The sequence below is a fragment of the Nannospalax galili genome, unplaced genomic scaffold, assembly GCF_000622305.1.
Source record: "Nannospalax galili isolate Female #2095 unplaced genomic scaffold, S.galili_v1.0 scaffold217, whole genome shotgun sequence".
NCBI classification, from domain to species: domain Eukaryota; kingdom Metazoa; phylum Chordata; class Mammalia; order Rodentia; family Spalacidae; genus Nannospalax; species Nannospalax galili.
Genome location: NW_008340643.1, coordinates 401,922 through 422,669, shown reverse-complemented (window position 1 = coordinate 422,669; position 20,748 = coordinate 401,922). Strand labels below are relative to the sequence as shown.

The 20,748-nt window shown below is 37.3% G+C and overlaps 1 protein-coding gene across 2 annotated transcripts in view; it reads right to left on the bottom strand.

Moving 5' to 3' along the window:
* Cdkl5 (cyclin dependent kinase like 5) overlaps positions 1–20,748 on the bottom strand; it is a 232,111-nt gene that overhangs the window by 49,352 nt on the left and 162,011 nt on the right. For both annotated transcript variants that reach the window (XM_008835686.3, XM_029564783.1), the window contains 4 exons: positions 16,368–16,488; positions 13,130–13,189; positions 9,287–9,377; positions 4,795–4,984 (listed from right to left, as the gene is read on the bottom strand). In XM_008835686.3, coding sequence (XP_008833908.1) covers positions 4,795–4,984; positions 9,287–9,377; positions 13,130–13,189; positions 16,368–16,488 — 462 coding nt within the window. The remainder of the gene's footprint in view (positions 1–4,794; positions 4,985–9,286; positions 9,378–13,129; positions 13,190–16,367; positions 16,489–20,748) is intronic.

Sequence of the window (20,748 nt, the reverse complement as noted above, 5' to 3'; positions counted from 1 at the left end):
ATATATGCATGTATGAAAGTAGAAAGAGGGACTATGAGGCAGAAGGAAGAGGTCTGGAGGCAGGGGGCATAAGACAGGATAATAGGGAAAAGAAAGACAAAATATCAAATGTTTTCTCTCATATGCAGAATCTAGATACATTTGTGCATGTGTGTGCATGTATGAGTGTGCATGTGTGTGCACATGTATATGACAAGAAAACAAGAAGAGGAATATTTGGGGGGACCAAAGGGACAAGCAAGAGGGAAGAAGATGGATGGGGCAGGCTAATAAGGGCAGATAAGACCAAGGTATGAGTATATATACATATATATACATATATATATATATGAAAATAATGGGGGGCTGGAGAGATGGCTCAGTGGTTAAGAACACTGGTTGTTCTTTCAGAAGACCTGGGTTCGAGACTGTAGACTCAAAAAAAAAAATTTAAGGGCTGGAGAGATGGCTCAGCAGTTAAGAACACTGGCTGTTCTTGCAGAAGACCTGGTTCAAATCCCAGAACCCACAAGACAGCTAACAACTGTCCGTAATTGAAGTTCCAGAGGATCCAAAAGCCTCTTCTGTCCTCCGCAGACATTGCACGACATGGGTGCACTTACCTACATGCAGGCAATACATGCCTACATACAAATTAAAAATAATAAATAAAATTAAAAAAAAGAAAATAATAAAAATTATTTTGCATGATAAAATCAGTTTTCTTTAAGGATGTGATGCCAAGTAGGTTTACCAGGCTCTAGGGGATGAACCCACATCCAAAAGCACTTGGGGAACACAAATTATACATGGTAGACCTTTAAAAATAATAGAGGACATGAAGTCTAGGGGATAGTAGGTGGGATAGATGGGGGAGGGGGCCTGAAAGTGATCAAAATACCTTGTATGAAATTCTCAAAGAATCAATAAAAGTATTCTTTTTTAAAAATTTACAGGATAAAACTTTAATAAGAGCTAAAAACATAAAAATATTACAAATAAATGCCAGTGATAGGATTTTATGCTTTTCTTGGAGAGCAGAGGTAGTGTATTTTAACCACAGAAATGATAAATATGTGAAATAATGCATATGTAACTAGCTAGATCTAGTCATCCTACAATGTACACAAGGTATAAATTTCAGACATCATAAAGTATATAATAAGTACACATTTATCCGTTAAGTTAGAAATTATTACAAATCTTTTTCAAAGCTGCCATAAAGATTTCTGTACAAAGAAAACTGCAGGAAAAAATACTTCATTCTTCCAAATATACATTAAACTATCTTCTGCTCTTTATCCTATCTGCTAGAGAAAAGATTTTTCTTCTTTCCATGTTTTTCTATTTGTGTCTTGATTCCATGTTTACAAAATATCTCTCAAGACTTACTCCATCAATTGGTCCTTTTCTCCGTATGCTGCCTTTAATTACATCCCTCTACTCCTTCCTTTATCTCAGCTTATCGGCATATTCTATTTTAGTATTCTTTAAAAAAGAACAGAAAAATAAAGTGTGGGAGTCTTAATTCCTTAGCTGCTGCTTAATTAGTTATTAAGGCCTAGAAATGTCAAAAATCTGTTCATATACAGAAACTGTAGCCTAGAACCTCTTTAATTGGGCCAGTAATAAATCAGCCAATAGACTAAGTTTACTGACATTAAGATCCTTCAGTCAACTATTTATTCAACACTATGAAAACTATTCTAGTTGTGCTATGAATGGAACAACAGTTCCTTTCCTCAAGAATTTTATTAGTCCAGTAAGGATACATATTTGCCAACAGCTACTGAAATGAGAATGCAATGGTTGTGACAGAAAAAAAAATGTGATCAGAGTGTAATTAGAGATCAGAATACTAGACAGAATACTCTCTAGGGCTTCGTGGAAATAGGAGATTTGGTCTGAGTCTAGGAGAGTATTGAGAGCACTAGAGATATGGCAATGTAGCAATACAGAAGAAAACACGTCAAGTCAAAGAAATGGTGGGAGGTTCAAGGTGGCTGGAGAACATAGGAAAGGGATCAAGACAGGTGAAGATGATGCTGGAAGGTCTTTAATGTTACCCTAAGGAATTTAGACTTTATTAACAATCATAGAAGATTTTAAGCAAAAGGGAGATAGAATTAAATGTGTGGTTTGAGAAAGTTCAAGAGATCAGTTTAAAAATAACTCAAGTATGGCTGACAGGGTGAAATAAACATTAGAGAGAGGAGGGAGGAAATAAGACTGGAGTTGAATGCTGGTTCAGTCACTTATTCAAATATTCAGGAATGTCTACTAAACCTATAATGATTAGTGCTCACTGTCAACTTGACAGCATCTAGAATCATCAGGAAGATGGGCCTGTGGAGAATTATCTTGATTACCTTAATTGATGTGGAAGACCTATTTTAACTTTGAGCAGGACCATTCCCTGGGCAGGGGATCCTGAACAGTATATAATGAAGAAAGGCAACAGTAATGCATATATTTGTCTTTGTCTGCTTTTTGACTAAAGCTGAAATGTGACCTGCTCCCTCAAGCTCTTGCTGCTGTGACTTCCAGGTCATGATGGACTATAACCAAAACTATGAGCCACCAGGCATGGTGGCGCATACCTTTAATCCCAGGACTTGGGAGGCAGAGGTAGGTGGATCTTTGTGTTTGAGGCCAGCCTGGTCTACATAGTGATTTCCAGGACAGCTGGGGCTACAAGGAGACCCTGTCTCAAAAAGACCAAAACAAAACAAAACAAAACAAAACAAAACAAAAAAACCCTATGAGCCAAAATAAACCCTTTCTTCTTTAAGGTGCTTTCATCAAGGTATTTTATCACAGCAACAGGAAAAGAAGGTAAGCCAGCTCATATGTTCAATGTTGTAAGCACACTGATAATGTGATTTCTGACCTTGGGAAACTTATAAGTTAGTAGAGGAGAATCAGAAATTAATAAGGAACAATTAAACAGATGAAATAATTCCATGTTGTGATAAGTGGTATGACTGAAAAAAGAAAGGGACTATGAAGGAAAGGAGACTGGTTTGGAGGGTGAAGAGTGAAAGCATATTCTTTGAGTTGAAATTTACAGAGTGAGAAGAGGGAAGACATAGTAAGAACCTTCCCAAGAAATCACAGATCCCAATTTCATGAGGTTCAAAAACCATGGGATGTCCATGGAGGCCAAAGAATAGGCAAGTCCAATGAGAATTTGGAGGGATAGCCATGGAGACAGGGACAGGGAGCCAGAGGGCCTCTGCCAGGTGAAACTTCACAGGCAAGGAGTCTGCATTCATTCTCAGTCAAACAGAAATTCAGTAATTATGACTACATTTATTTTGCAAATATAATAGATTTTGTTTTCTACTAGGCCAAAAGCAAGTCGTATTTATTGTCACATTTTTAGCATATAGTATGACAAATGTTCGCTGACTGTGAAATCAATCTGTTAAACCGTAGTACTATTTGTAACCTAAACAAAAATGCAAGGAAAAAATTTGCCTGAGGTAACTCAGACACATTTGGAAGAGGAAGTGAAAGCAGAAAAGCAAGGAATGAAAAAATACGATCTATACCTATGTACATTCCTTTCTTCTTCTGAGTTGGCTGAACTCAATGGAGTTGGGGTTGTGTTGTGCATTCATGTATGAGCAGGAAGACTGTTGATGAGAAATTAACTGAGGTCCAAAAGGTAAAAAAAAAAAAAAGCCAAAGGGCTTTACAAATGACAAGATAACATGGTGTGCTCATCATACCATGTTGATGGCTGCTGAGGGAGGGAGGGTCACTTTCCTTCACAGACATAGCTACCTAGCTACCAGTTGGTTATGCATACCTCAGGGGTTGGCCCCACACTCATGTGCATATGGGTAGCACCAAACTGGACTCAGTGTTATCAGTAACAACAAAAATAATTAATAATGGAAGACATGAATTTGGGAGGGCGGAGAGGAAGGAGAGCACTAAGGGAGAGTTGGAAGGAGATAATGATGGATGGATATGATCAAAATGCATTATATAAATGTAAAAAAACTTTCAAAGAAGAAATAAAAATATTATTTTAAAAAAGATAACATGGTTTGAGAATCATACATTTACACTGAATAAGAAAAGTGAGGATGAAATTATTTTATGGTTTCCACAATGAATACCAATTGACACTTTGGTGTCAAACTGTTTGACACAGTTGTTGCTTTTAAAAGAAGAGAGAAGCAGCCTATAAGTCACTGGTTACTCTAATTTGGTGCCTCTGGAAATCACAGTTTTCCTCATTGGAGTAATGCTTATGATTTTGAAGATGCTTTTTGTTATATCTGCAGCAAACAAGTCTTGCACAAAGGTAGCTGCCCAAGGCTTCTGATTTCTAAAATGATTTAATGTTTTATTGTCAATATACAAGAAATATCTGCTAGAACAGAGCCTCTAAATCTTCAGAATGCAAGTATTCATATCCACCCTCAAATCACTACAAATACATTCCCTGAAGCAAACGGCAGCCATTCACGCATTTTCAATGTTCTGGAGACACTAATATTTTGAATAAAGAGACAATGCCAGATAACCAAGGTTTAGAATATAATAATGTATATGCTAGAAAAATTTCGAAAAACTAGAATTTACAGATTAGAAAAAATCTGCTATACCTACATTCCAATTGTAAACATTTCTTAATTCACAAATACTATATGATTCAGAAATAAAATATTATGAGAATTAAAAACACTGTGACAAGAAAGGGAAAAGTGCAACGTGTAGCTTAACATTCCACTGTGCAAGGAACAACAAATTAAACACTCCCAGATTGATTTCATTTTAGGTTTTAGCAAAACCTCTTACCCGAAGCCCATGGAAGCGAGGATTACTATAGAAGAGCTTCATCTGCTCAGATGGAAGTGGTCCTAGCACCTTCTGAATGGTAAAAAGTTGGTCAATTTCACTTTCTCCAGGAAATAAGGGCTGTCCATCGCTAAGCTCCCCAAGAATACAGCCCACTGACCACATGTCCACGGACTTCCCATAGGGAGCTCTGAAGAGCAAAAGAAGAGATGATCTTGACAACTGAAGAAACAAAATGCTTTAATAATTTCCGAATCATTTTGGGCTGAGTTGAGATTTAAAGCATACATGTACTTAAGGAATTTAAACAGGCCACTAGAAAATGCGAGATTAGAAATAAGGAATTAGAGCCATCCAAGTAAAAATTCATAACACAAGTCAATAAATCCACACCAATAAAGATATCAGTTGAATCTTTAGTTGAATATTAGTCAGTATATACTAATTTGAAATCTGGGTTATTTATTTAGTTATTCATTCATTTTGAGACAGGGTCTCTCTGTGTAGCCTCAGCTGACCTGTAACTCACTATGTAAACCCGACTGGCCTTGAACTCACAGAGATCTGCTTACTTCTGCCTCCTGAGTGTTGCAACACTATGCCTGGTCAATAAATCTGGGTATATCTTGAACATGAATGACTTTATAAACCTTAATGTACTGTACACATTGGATGAGTGACACTTCAATTCAGGAATGAAATGTTCCCAAGAAATATAATTATACTGTAAGCTCTCTAAATGTCAAGAGTTACACTATATCAATTTTTGAGTTTAGTTTGGTAGAATGCACCACTGGCTCATGTGTCTTAAATAATGAATTTTATTTAACATTTGATTGCTTAGTACCACAATTTCCAACAGTTAACATAGTTTACTTCAATATAAATGTACTTTCCTGATATGTTTTTAGTGTACTTAGGGGCTTGTAGCTCTCCTCTAAGACCTGAATTTACCAGAGAGCTTTAGGAACAAAGCTTGCTACAAATGGAAGCCATAAATGAAAGTCTAAGGCTGCCCCAAACAGCTTTATACCATGGTATCTAAAGCCTAAAATAAAATTATTTGACAGACTAAAGAATTCATATATATTATATATATATACATATATACACATATGTATATGTTTCAAACATAAATATTACAAGTCTTAGAAAAAGAAAGCCAAAATAAAATATCTGAAAAAGAATCTGAAATGAAATTCTAGAATACCATAATACAAAAATTTTAAATAAAAGCACTGTTTTAACATAGAGAACATACTTCTAGGTTAATAAATTACTGCAACAATAAGTCATATTTCATTTGCCTCATTTCCTTCCCACAAAAACATAAAACTACAAGGAGACCTCATTTAGACCTTTCTGGTAGCTTGTTGGGGAAGGAAGTATACTGATTTTTTAAAATATTGTTTGAGATAAACAAAACCCATCCCATGGTACTAGATGGAAAAAACTATGGAAAGTCTTACATATCCATGAAAAGCTATTTTAATCCTGTCATCTGATTTGAATAATTTATGCAGCTAGAACTATTTCAGATATCAAGGACAAAATCCTTGGAATGTATAAACATGTAGACTCTTATGTAAAACCAAATATCAACTGATTTCAATGGAATTTTTACACAAATAGTATGGTACTTAAACTAGTACATGACACATCACTTAATGCAACTGAGCTTAAATTAGTTGGATTGTGTCTATCTACTCCTGATGGCTACCACACATATCTAAACAGAACCTTAGTTTTCCAGTAGGTAGTATTAGAGAGTAAACACTCTCTGAAGATACATAATAAAGTTAGCCTCACAATATACTCTCCTTGGGGACTATTTTATAAACAAACCACATTCGATAGAGTCCTTTTCTTCTATCATACTTGAATCATTAGATGCAATTCATACTGCATGATTTTCATATTCACTTCTTTGGTAAACCACATCCAGTAAATTCAAACTCCACTCCCTTCAAAAGAAATAGACTATACTTCCCAGTGATTCCATAAAGGTACCCAGGAGAAACACAAGTGGGCACAAAGAAAACCAATCCTAAATCCAAAATAAAAAATTAGCATAAGGGGTTGGGGACATGCCTTAGTGAGTAAAGTGCTTGCTATGAGGACCTGAGTTCAATCATAAGAACCAATGTAAAAAGTGAATAAGGCAGTATATAATCCTATATGCCTATACATCCAGGACTGAGAAGCATAGACAAAAGGATTCCAGGGGCTCACTATCCAGCCAGTCTGACCAATGAATAAGCTCCAGGTCCAGTGAGAGATTTTGTCTCAATAAAACAAGGTGGAGAACAACAGAGAAGACACCCAAGGTCAATCTCTGGTCTTTAAGAAAATATTTTATTTACTACTTTTAATTTTATATGAGTATACTGCCTGAATGTAAGTGTACCCGTGTCATGCAATGCCTGTAGAGGTGAGAAGAGGATGTTGGATCCCCTGGAACTGGAGTTATGGATGGTTGTTAGCTGGCATGTGGCTGGGACTCAAACCCAGGTCCTCTACAAGAGCAGTCAGTGTTCTTAACCACTGAGCCATCTCTCCAGCCCAACCTCTGGCCGTTATACAAACACGCATACATATATGCACAAATGTGCACACACATACACACGCACAAAAAATCTAAAACTCGGTCCACACAAATAATGGGACAGTAGAGTCACTATTATTTGCTTTGTAGGCAAAGCTAGCATTTGATTTAAGAAAATAGTGAATTTAAAAAACTAATACCAATAATTTTTATTGGCTCTAAGTTAGTAAAAAAAAACAAGAATTACCATCAGATGGTTGGCAAACACTAAGAAATTCATAGTTAACATCCAACAAACTCTCAGTAGCAAACATATAGTCAATATACTATTCAGAAAAAAATAGATGCTTATATTGCTATTGCATAAAATAGTATCTTTTAGGAATTAAATTTCTCATATTTCTCAGAAACATGTATGGTACACTAAAGAAATGTGATAAAACCTAAATTTGTGTACTTGCCATTGTTACCAATATGACTATTTTTATTTGTTAGCATGTGCTTTCTTTCTCCATTCTTGGGTAATCCCAAAGAAAGAATTAGTGTCTTTAGGAAATAAGAAAAATACTACAATTAGGATAGGTAGAAAATTATTAATGAGACTATGTGATGGAGATGCAGACTACAGGCTCCTTTTTGGGCTCTAAAGTTGAAGCACATTAAAAATAAAGAAAAATCTTAGCCAGGTGTGGTGGCACACGCCTTTAATCCCAGCACTTGGAAGGCAGAGGCAGGCGAATCTCTTTGAGTTCGAGGCCAGCCTGATCTACATAGTGAGTTCCAGGTCAGTTGGGGCTACAGGAGGACCCTGACTCAAAAAAAAAAAAAAAAGAAAAAAGAAAAAAGAAAAATCTCAGAAGATATTTTTTGGTGTTAAGAATTGAATGATAGAGAACTGAAACTGGAAAGGTAAGCACAAAGTGAATGGATGTGGAGATGTTGCTGACAAAATCAGCAATGCACGATGAGTCTAAGTAGCCATTTATCATCAAACAGGATTTACATTGTTTGGAAGAAAACTGGCAATTGATTCAGTATTTGCCCTGTATCTAGCAAAGTGGCTGAATGTAAGACCTACTTGTTAGGTATGTGTTAACAGGTAAGTCAGAATGTCAAACTGTTCCTTTGTAATGTATCTCTGATATTTCTCCCATTAAAACCATGAATCAGGGCTTGGCCATGAGATAGGCTTTGGCCAAGAAGGCAAAAGCCGTAAAAACAGAAGCTTGGAAAGCACCTTTGCTTTGGGGCTGAACTTCTTGCTGCACAGAATTCTATCACATTTAGAAACTTGGACTAGCCTACTGACAGATCAGGCCTCAAGGATTAAAGATGAACTGATGGGGGCTGGGAGGATGGCCCAGTTGGCAAAGTGCTTGCTTTGCAAGTATAATTACCTGAGTTCAATTCCACAGACTGACATAAGAATACTGGACACTGTGACATGCACTTGTAATCCCAGTGCTGGAGAGGCAGAGACACAAGGATCCCTGTGGCATTCTGTTCAGCCAGTATAGCCTAAATTGGTGAGTTCCAGGCCAGTGAGAGACCTTGTCTCAAAAAAATGTAAACACTTGAGGAATGATTCAAGGTTCACCTCTGGCCTCCACATACACCCACAAGCACCCATGAATACACCCATGTAGAGAAAAAAAATCTGTTAGACACCAGCTGAAGCCCTCTACACCAACTAGCTCCCAAATGATCTGCCAGCCAACTCTAGCTGCCAAGGGAAGTCACTCAACTGAACTTAAATTATAGATACTCATAACTGTGATAAATAAAATGATGTTTATTTCACATCATTAAGTTCTTAGGTAGTTTTTACAGTGAATATGCAACTGATATATATTAAACAAGGTATTTATTTTCCATAGGTGATCCGAAAGCCAAGATAAAAGATCAAGAAATGTATATAAGTCACTCTATTTTGGGGACATAACTCACCCAAGTAAGAGTTCTGGGGATCGGTACCACCTGGTAGCCACATACTCCGTGTAATTAGCATTATTGCCCTCTGAGAGATTCCGAGCAAAACCTGAAAGAAGAATAGTTTTATGCTGATAAAATATTTTACCTCTAGTAATACTTTAAAAGAACATCAAAAGAATATAATGACTAATGTTGAATGGGGTATTTATTAAGAATACCCTTATTTTTAAAAATTAATAGAACATGATGAATTTATTACAAGCTTAGTCTCTTCCTTATACTAAAGATATCCATGTTTTCAAATTCACTCTGTGATTTTGTAAGCATTCAGACCACATTTTCAAATTGTCTCTCCTAAAACTCTAAATTTTAACAAGAAATTAAGTCCTCACTAGAGCCAAAAGTCAAAGTTAAACCAGCATTACTTCTGTTAATATGAGACTTATGTAGTATTTGTGTATGTATTATTGCTGAGCAGATCTAGTCATAGTAAGCAATTAACAGTTGGCAATAATGGAAACAAAGCAGGCCCCAATTACTGTTGCCCCTTAATGTCTCCGAAGCAAGTTAGGGGTATCTTAATTACCTTCCACACTCTAGCATTATTTTATCCCTCACACTTTTCTGAGGTTTGGGGTCACAAAATAAAGCAGCAAGATGAATTAATTACCCATCTGTGCTGCTTTGTTTTTGTCAACTTGACACAAACCAGACTCATGGGAAGAGGGAACCCCAATTGAGGAATTTTCTCTTTAGGATTAGCCTATATGACATGTCTGGAAGTATTTCCTTTGTTTCTTTACATCCCCCCCTCCCCCAGACACACACAGTGTTTCCCTGTATCCCCTGCTGGCCTGGAACTTGCTAGCTATGTAGACCAGGCTGACTTCCATCTCACATAGATCTGCCTGCCTCTGCCTCCCAAGTGCTGGGATTAAAGGCATGTACCACCACCACACCCAGGTAGAGATATTTTCTTAATTGCTGATTCATATAGGAGGACCCAGCCCACCAGTGCATCCCTGTGTAAGTGGACCTGAGCTACGTAAGTAAGTCAGGTGAGCAATCCAGTAAGCAGTGCTCCTCCATGGTTTCTCCTTCAGCTCTTGCCTCCAGGTTCCTGCCTTGAGTTCCCGCCTGACATCTCTCAAAGGTGGATTGTGCCTTGGAAATATAAGAAGTAAACCTTTTCCTTCCGAAGTTGCTTTAGGTCATGGTGTTTATCACAGCAATAGAAAAGCAAACTAGAACACTAACTCACAAAATGCAATATGGGTTCAATATCAATCTTATAGAGAGTTAAAATATTAAAACTGGGGCAAAAAGGTCTATGTTAATTTTGAAAAGTATAAAACAATGTTTCTTAAAGCGAAACAGTAAAAAAGAAAACTACAGCAAAAAAAAGGCCCCACGTTAGCTGATCAATACTTCTTAGTGAAGTTTATTTTGAAGAACTATTTGCACTTCTGAATGGAGGTTCTACAAGCCAGGCAAAGGAGCTCCCAACTCTCTGCCAGGGAAGGCAATTAATTAGGAAGTCCTTAATGGGACCGACAGGACATTGAATGCCACATATAGTGCTGCCAGGAGGAACTTCCTGAGCATTTTAAAATGTATTTTATTTATTATTTTTATTTCATGTGTATTTGTGTATTGCATGCATGTAGGTAAGTGCACCCTTGTCGTGCAATGCATGCAGAGGACAGAAGAAGCAGTTGGATCCCCTGGAACTGGAGTTACGGACAGTTGTTAGCTCCCATGTGGGGTCTGGGATTTGAACCTGGGTCTTCTGCAAGAACAGCCAGTGTTCTTAACCACTGAGCCATCTCTCCAGCCCCTTCCTGAGCATTTAAAACAATCTTTGCTTTAAGAAATAATGCAACTGATAGCTGCTGGGTGAGGGAAAGTCAGTTTTCTTTAAAGGTATGACGCCGGTTAGCCTGACCAGGCTCCCTGGGATGGACACCCCAGAGCATTCTGGGGATACAGATTAGACAAAATAGGACTTAAAAATACAATAGAGGTCAGGCAGGATGTCTGTGAGATGGAGACCAGTCTGATCTACACACTGAGTTCCAGGACAGCTGAGGCTACAGGGAGACCCTGTCTCAAAAAACCTAAAAAAAAAAAAAAAAAAAAAAAAAAAAAAAAAATACAGGACATGAAGGGGGAAGAGTGTTAAATAGAGTTGGGATAGAGATGGGAATATGACCAAAATACATTTTATGAAATTCTCAAAGAATGAATAAAAGGATTTCTAAAGGAAAATAACACTAAATTAGGAGTGATATTTTCCTATTATTAACCATTCTGTTGACATTTCTTTTGTATTTATACCTGCTTTACAAATTTTAGTCACCTTGTATCTTCTGTCACCTTGAATCTTAAAAAGATAGAATCTTGTAGTTATAGTAAGAGTACTAAGCATACAAAGTTTACTAAGACTTTTTTTTTTTTTGAGACAGGGCCTCACTATGAAATCTTGAGTGACCTGGAACTCACTATGTAGACCCAAGTGGCCTCGAACTCATAGAGATCTACCTGCCTCTGTCTCTTAAGTGCTGTGATTAAAGGCATGTGCTCCCTGGCCAGCTGGTGATTTAAAAAAAAATTATTGAGCTTTTGTAATTTCATACAATAGTTCTTAATCAAATTTAGACCCCCTCCTCCATCTGTGCTCCCCCGTCCCCCCCATGTATTCTGCCATACATGCTAAGTCCTATTCAGTCAAGCATTTGTACACAGATGTCCTTCAGTGTAAATTTGTCCACTGGAGTATAGTCAGCTCATCTAGAAATTTTATGAAAAGCATACTCTCCCTCATCCAGTAGCAATTAGTCTCTAGTAGTTCTCAGTCTAGGGGTATCCCACCACCCATTTCTCTCCTCCCCTCTGGGCCATCATCTGATTGAGTTGGCATGGGTCCTGTGATCGATGCCACCACTGCCAGAAGTTCACATGTGTAAACTTCCAGTGGCCTGAAAACCTGTGCTTCCCTGTGTTCATGAACCAGCCCTGGCTCTTAAAATCTTTCCACCCCCTCTTCCTCAATGGTCTCTGAGCCATGGGTAGGTGAGGTTCAATAGGGGAGTACTATCCAGGGATATACACCCTGTAGTCTCTTATTCTTTAAAACTTGGCCAGTTGTTGTCTGTGTGCATTGCTCTCTGTTGTATAAGGAAGCTTTACTGGTGAGAGTTGAGAGATGCATTAGTTTCCTCTCTACCCCTTGTACCTCTATGTTCTATAAGTCTATTTAAATTCATTGTTTTTAATTGACTTTTTGTGATTTTCATACACTATAGTTTGATAGTATTTAGATCCCTCCCCCTATTTGCACCTTCCCCCCTGCTACCCCTGTCCAATTTAATATATGACCACAAGGAAACAGTTTTCCAGACAGCTGGTCAGTTATTCATATCAACTCACAGCAATGGTGACTGCATGTACAAGTCTTATGCAAGCTCAAACCAGACAAAATCCCAGCCTAGACATGGGAAAGTGCAAAAGAAATCTTAACCCAAACTAAGGAACTTTTGGCAATTGATGTCTGCTGAGAGGGGGAAAGACAGTGTCTTACAGGGATGGGAATTTGGGTGGTCCCAGTGGATGGACCCATACTGAAGCACATTTGGGGATGCAAATAAGATGATGGGTTTTTTTTAGAATTATATATAATACACTACATAGCAAAGAGAAAGCAGAATGTTTCCAGCAATCAATTGTCAGCATATGACACAACTGAATGTTCCTTTACTAATTTAAATAAAAACACTTTTAATAAGCCTTTAAAGGCTACTCATGCATTATATTAAATTAATTTTCTCAATATTAGGACTCAATTTCTTTTTAACTTACCAAAGTCACATAGTTTCAGGACATCATTATGGCTGATTAAGAGATTTTCAGGCTTTATATCTAGAATATTAAAATTAAAAACCAGTTAGTAAAAATGTTCTGTATTCTGCTGATTGACACTTAGAGCACTGGAATTCCATCTAATTAAAACTAGCATAATTTCAACAGAGAACTATGCAGTATAAAGAAGAGTAAGACATTTTATGCTGCTACTTGAAGTTTCAATTAATTTCTCTTTGAGAAACATGCAGACCACAATTACCAAAGGGGGGAAATTAAACTCTTCCTACCTTTCTGTGCTAAGGATTGAACGTAGAGCCTAAAGCATGGTGAGCATACAACCTTAACTCTGAAAATTTTAAAATGACTGAATTTAGGCCAACATATTTCAAGGAACTATGTCGTCTCCGTAAAACATTAATCATACAAATTTTTGGTGATTAAAACCAAAAATTTTTATAGTTACATGTTACCTTAAGAAATACACATCAACAATAATTATACAGCATTCTATTTACTTGAGGAAGAAATACAACAAAGGTTTTGTATGGAATTTCTACATTTACTTATCACAACTAACTATGGTTAATGCTGAAGCCAAACTATTGAGTCAGGTTAAGATTTCCATTTTTTTCCACAGATCATGTAACGATGTGATAGTAGTTGTGGAGCAGAAATTTGCAAAAAATGAAGTTAAATTATCCTTCTGGGAGGAATCCTACAGTTTTATATTTTATTTTTATTTTTAATAGTCTATTATTTTTATTTTATGTGTATGAGTGTACCGACTGTATGTGTGTAAGTGCACCTGTGTCATGAAATGCCCAAAGAGGTAGGAAGAGGGCATTGTATTCCCTGGAACTGGAGTTACAGGCAGTTACTTGCTGCTTTGCGGATGCTGGGAACTGAACCAGGGTCCCCTGTAAGAGCAGCCAGTGCTTTTAATTGCTGAGCCATCTCTCTAGCCCTCACAATTTTATGTTTTGAGAGAGGGTCTTATATATCCCAGACTGACTTTCAACTCACTATGTAGTCAAAGGTGACTTTGAATTGCCTTATTCTCTTTTCTCTACCTTCTAAGTGCTAAGAATATGGATATGTACTATGATGCCCAGCCAAATTTTTATTTTTAGAGCACAGTAGCTATCATCTATACTACATGGTAGAGGGGACAGTGGGGAAAGAGCAGAGGTAGTGAAATCTATAGATTTCAGAATCATGGAATTGTATTTTTCCATTCCTGGAGATTAAACCCAAGGTCTCACACATGCTCTACCTTTTACATCCCCATTCTGGAATCATGGTTTCTACCATTAATTGGCTACACATTTAATTAAACCTCAGTCTCATAAAGGAACATACTGAGTGCAGCTCCTCATTAATATCCTCACGAACAACAACACAGACTTTTCAGAACCATCACCCTAGACACTAGATGGTCCATGACACATAACCTTGATAATAAGGTAACTACAATGAGAGTCAAATAAAAGAACTATAGTCTCTAAGATCGGCAGAAGTTGGAATTCTTTATATTAACTTTAAGCTATTCTTAAGAGACAATTTAAAAAAAATATGTGTATGAGTGTATTGCCTACATGTATAGAAGTGCACCTGTGTCATGCAATGTCTGCAGAGGTCAGAAGAGGGCATCGGACTCCCTGGAACTGGAGTTATGGATGGTTGTTAACCATAATGAAGGTGCTGAAAATTGAATTCGGGTCCTCTGTAAGGGCAGTCAGTGCTCTTAACCGCCGAGCCATCTCTCTGGCCCCAAGAGTAAGACTATTTTAAAAGTGATATTCTTGTATATCTGTACAGGTAAATTAAAATGCAGTATGCATTTATCTGATATTTCAAAGATAAGAAGTAGACATTTCAAAGTTTTCTGATAAACATTTCTAGCTTCACTATCGCATCAATTTGTGTCCAATTATTGCAAAACTTAATAGAGCAAGACAGATTATAAGAAGACAAATGGTATAGAGTCAAAGATGATGCAGAGCAAGTAATTTCTCTTATGGCTAGAAACCACTGACTTTGTAGCAATAAGGGAAATAGTAAGACCGCTTATGGAAGTATAATCATGGTCTTTATACGAGGCTGATAATGCCTTCAACGTACAGACAAAGGGCACTGTTATTTATTTTTTGAGGGTTTCTGATAATGCTACATTCTGAACATACAAAGGGTACAAAATGAATTTTTTTCCAGAATATTTCAAAGGATGCTGCCAGTCTATCATTGTCTGCAAAGCACCTTCACATACTGTTACAGTAGGTCATTTTGTCTCTTAATTAAAGTAAGACACCAAATATCCATCGTTTTGACCTGTACTGAAGCAGAGGGAAGCCCTAGAGGGTTCTTAGTCTCATTCATAAAAGAATTAAAGAATGGACCCAAACGGCAGAAAGCAGACAGACTTACGGAGACCTACATGACTGTGGCTGGTCAGAAGTTCTGTGGAATTCTGTGTTACAAGGCAGGATTCCAGGCAGGAAAATCTGCTACTTCATTAACACACCAGGTATTCTGCCCATCTATTTAGCATAACGTAAGATGAACCTACCTTCCTAGGGGTGGTTCTATCGCCAGGTGACTGACCAGTGAGATTGGAAAGCTGAGTCCTCCAACATAGACTAGGGATTTTATAGTCTTGACCAGTTAACTTATGGAGCTTTTTGCTACTCTAACATTCCCCCCTCTGACGAGGTAATCCTAAAATCTTTTAGGGATTACATAAGAGCTCCCAAATACTTTTGACATTTTTGGCTGACAAAGGGCACTTTTCAAGGGAGGAGATATCAGGAGGTGAGGGCATATACTGCAGATTACTAATCTAAGACAGAAAGAAAGAAGGATTCCAGTGGGAGTAAATGACTTATAGACCATTCATAAAGCCTGGTTTTGAGATGGTTCATACTCCCTGGGTCTACCTGTAAGACCCAAAGGCTATGGAGATTGTCCTTTTGCCACCACAAATAAGCATCAACATTTGCATGTGTTGAATCAGTAGGTATTTCTACAGTTCACAGCAGACTGTGATATTGCCACAGTATACAAATAAATTTGTGGTCTATGATTTGGTGGGTATAAAAGGAGATTTGAAGAGCAAAGAACTTCTCATATCCTTTACTTTCAAAATACATTTAACTTAAATATAAATATCCCTAAAAAAGCAAATATTTTAACTTTGATGATTTCTTTAGTATCTTCCATTTCAATTTCCTATACTCACCTCTGTGGACAATGTCATTCTTATGGCACCAGTGAATAGCTTTAATTAGTTGATAGATATAGCTTTTCACTTTTTCAGGTGGAACTCCATTTGGCATCTCTTCCAGCAATTCAAGCATATTCTAAAAATTAAATACAGGTCCATTCATCTCCAAAATCAAGAAAGTTCTTTAATTGTGTATTATTAATAATCTAAAGTATCTTAGATGATGACTCATCCAGTGTACAGCATGCATATTTTTGTTTTGTATTTCATCTACAACTTAGTTTACAGTGCATCAGTATACTGCATTAAATGGAAGCTTTCTTTTATGAAAAGTTACACTTTTATTCCTCTTTGTTGCTGCCCCAAATCATAACCACGTGCACGTTTTACTCCCTCTAAAGACTTTCAAGTATCATTTCGGAATGATTTGAAGGGAAAAGCAACATAATATGGAGATATGACACTGTACTGTGGGGGAGGGGGTCATTTTAAGACTATGCTGTGCATCTTTAATGTGGTGGCACACGCCTTTAATCTCAGCACTAGGGTGGCAGAGGCAGGAGAATCTCTGTGAGTTCAAGGCCAGCCTGGTCTACTTAGTGAATTCCAGGTCAGCTGGGGCTACAGGGAGACCCTGTTTCCAAAAAAAAAATCTTCTAAAAAATCAAGTTTTGAAACCCTATTTCTGGGAGAAACCTGAAATAACATCCTTAAAATGAAAAAAAAAAAAAAAAAAAAAAAAAAAACGGCCAGGCATGTGGGGTACACCTTTATTCCCAGCACTTAGGAGGCAGAGGAAAGTGGATCTCTGTGAATTCAAGGCCAGCCTGGTCAACATAGTGAGTTCCCAGCCATCCTGGACTACATACTGAGACCCTGTCTTTAAAAAAAAAATGAAGAAAGAGGGGCTGGAGAGATGGCTCAGCGGTTAAGAGCACTGTCTGCTCTTGCAGAGAACCCAGGTTGGATTCCCAGCACCCACATGGCAGCTATGAACCGTCCTTAACTCCAGTTCTAGGGGAATCTGAAGCCCTCTTCTGACCTCCGCGGCATTGCATGACACAGGTGCACTCACATACATGCAGGCAATACACTCATACACATAAAATAAAAATAATAAATAAAATTTTTTAGATGAAAAAAGAAAAGGGAAAATTCCCTAAGATTAGAATTGATCAATATAATTAGTATAAAAATTAAAACAGGTAAGAAAATATTATCATGGTCCAGTGAGATGGCTCAGTGCTTGGTAAAGGCACTTCTTGCCCAAAGATGTAACCCTGACAACCTGAGTTTGAGCCTCAGAACCCATGTAAAGGTGGAAGGGAAGAACTGATTCCACAAAATTGTCCTCTGACCTCCACATATCTACTGTGACACACAGTACCTCAAGCTCTTGACACACACATATACACACATGATCAATAGTAATTAAAATTTTGTAAAAAAGAGGAAATATTGACCAAATAGTACACAGATACCAAGCAAGTCAAAAAATCTCAATTTAGCATCAGAGACAATTTTGTAAAATTTTATGGAAAGCCAGATAGGGGTAGTGCATGACTGTTATCCTAACACTTACAAGGAAGACCCTGACTCAAAAACCAACAAAAAAGCCAAGTCAAAACTTAACGTAGGGGACTAGGGAGATGGCTCAGCGGTTAAGAGCACTGGTTGTCTCTTGCAGAGGACCTGGGTTCGAATCTCAGAACCCAGATGGCCTCTAACAACTGCCTGTAACTCTAGTTCCAGGGGATCTGATGCCCTCTTCTGGCCTCCATAAGCATTGTACAATGCAGATGCACTTACATACATGCAGGCAAAACATTCATACATATAAAATAAAAATAAATAATTAGAAAATAAAAAACAAAAAAACATCACTTAGTCTCCATTGAATTTGCAGATTAACCAAACATTCTCCATCTTCTCTGCAAAGCACAATGAATAAGGCTCACAACACAATCTTAGCTTATTGTTTATAGGAAGCCCCAGAGGATGACAGTTTCCCAAATGTGATCTGGGACTATACAGAGGTATCAGATACTACTCACAGGTTCAGAAAGTCAAACTACCTCAGATGTCTACCTTTCTCATTGGTGGTACATGGCAACAGTAGATAAACTGCTGGCACATTAGTGTGAATCAAGACAATAGGATTTTTCAATCCAAGTGACCCATCCATGCTACTCCATTAAAAAGGAACAAAAGATGGGTATGGTGGTGCACACCTTTAATCCCAGCACTTGGGAGGCAGAGGCAGGTGGATCTCTGTGAGTTCAAGGCCAGCCTGGTCTACATAGTGAGTTCCAGGATAGCTGGGGCTACAGGGAGACCCTGTCTCAAAAAGACCAAAAAAAAAAAAAAAAAAAAAAAAAAAGAAAGAAACAAAAATCAGCAGCTTTTGTTAAAGATGTCCTTGGTGAAGCAGTAGAAAATACTACTTTTACGAAATTCTGTTTCTTCAGTACATGCTCTGATAGCTAAGTTTTAATTGTCAACTTGACACAATGCTGAATCATCTGGGAAGGTGAGTAAATTCCTCAATGAGGGATTATCTAGATCTGATTGGCATTTGGGCATGTCTGTGGGGGATTGTCTTGACTGCCTTAATTGATGTGCAAAGACCTAGCCTGAAAGTGGGTGGTGCCATTTCCAGATTTTGCACCCTGGACTATATAATAGTACTGAAAGCTAGCTGAGCACTAAGCATGCATGCACGCATTTCTCTCTGCTCCTAACTATGGGTATAATGTGACTAGCATTTCAAGCCCATGACTGTGAGTTCCCTGCATCGATGGACTGTAACCTGGAATTGTGAGCCAAATAAACTCTTTCTCCTTTAAGTTGCTTTTGGTCAGGGTATTCTGTCACACAAACAGAAATTAAACTAGAACATAAGCCTTTTTAAGAATCTATAAAATCTTTTTGTGGTCAGATCTTAGAGTCTGAGATCTTTGCCACATTCAGTATTATGAAGCTGTCCTTCTGTATTTCCTCTTGTGCTTTTCTAACTTTAGACTAGTGATTACTTGCTTGGTTCATTGTGAATTGTTTTGTATGATATAAAGTAAGGGTCCTACTTCAAACTATTTTATTTCATGTAAATACCTGCTTTTACATACACAATTTGATGAAAGACTTTGGTAGTTTTGTACAAAATCATTTGAAAAATCTATGAGGCTCGATAGTCAGTTTATCAAGGAAGTCATGTTGGGCTTTTCTTTGTTGAGAAATGTTTATTACTGATTAAATCTCATATGTCTAACATAAATTTTCTATATTTTTAATCCAGTCATAGCAAGTTGTATGTTCAAGAAGTTACCATTATCATATGATATGCAAATTGCACACATATATATATATATATATGTTTTTAACAATAAAATCTTATAATCCTAAAAAAAAATCTATATGGTAAGTCAAGATTCCACATAAAGCACCTGTGCTGAACATGAGCCATCTGAACCTCGAATGTCCTTACTGGCTGACCGAGATACAGGCTGAACTAGTCACTTTTTGTGATACACCATTTTTTTAAAAAAAATATTTATTTTTATTTTATGAGAATGAGTGTATTGCCTGCACGTGTGTAAGTGCACCTGTGTCATGCAATGCCCGTGGAGGTCAGAAAAGGGCATCAGATCCCCTGGAACTCGAGTTACAGAACTTGTTAGCTGCCACCTGGGTGGTGGGACTCAAATCCAGGTCCTCTGCAAGAGCAGTCAATGCTCTTAACTGCTAAGTCATCTCTCCAGCTCCATGATATACCATTTTTTATTTGAAAGAAAAACCAACATACAAATCTATTTATGTTAACATTAATGGGTTTATTATTGTGGGTTTTTTTTTTCATTTTTGCATTGCTAGGCAAGCACTCTTCCACTGAGCTACAACTGCAGCCCCAAACAAATTTTATAATGCTAATTTTTGCCTAATATGAGAAACATTAATAGATAAAACCCACATAAAAACTGTAAAAGTTCCCAAAAATTTTAATATAATTAAATATCATTATCAACCACCAAACTAATGTTTCTTTAAAAAGAGAGCTGTTGTGCATAAAAAGACAATCTGCTTGTTTGGAAGATAGCTACAAAAGGCATTATTGTTTAGTCAGTGATGAGAGACGTGCATAAACACTGATAAGGAACAGGTGCTGGTGGTGATAAGCATAAATATTGACAGACCCTGCACTCAGATTGCTTTGTAAATGTTTTTAGAGCTTTTGCTCACCTTTAAAGATGCATTTATCAGCATGATATATGTAAGAAAGACCAATGAGAACATTAATCAGATCAACATACAAAACACTTTGACCTACCTCTAGAGAGGGTTAAATGTACAGTTGTGGTTTCAGTCAAAATAAAATGTTGAAAGAATGTATGCTTCTTTT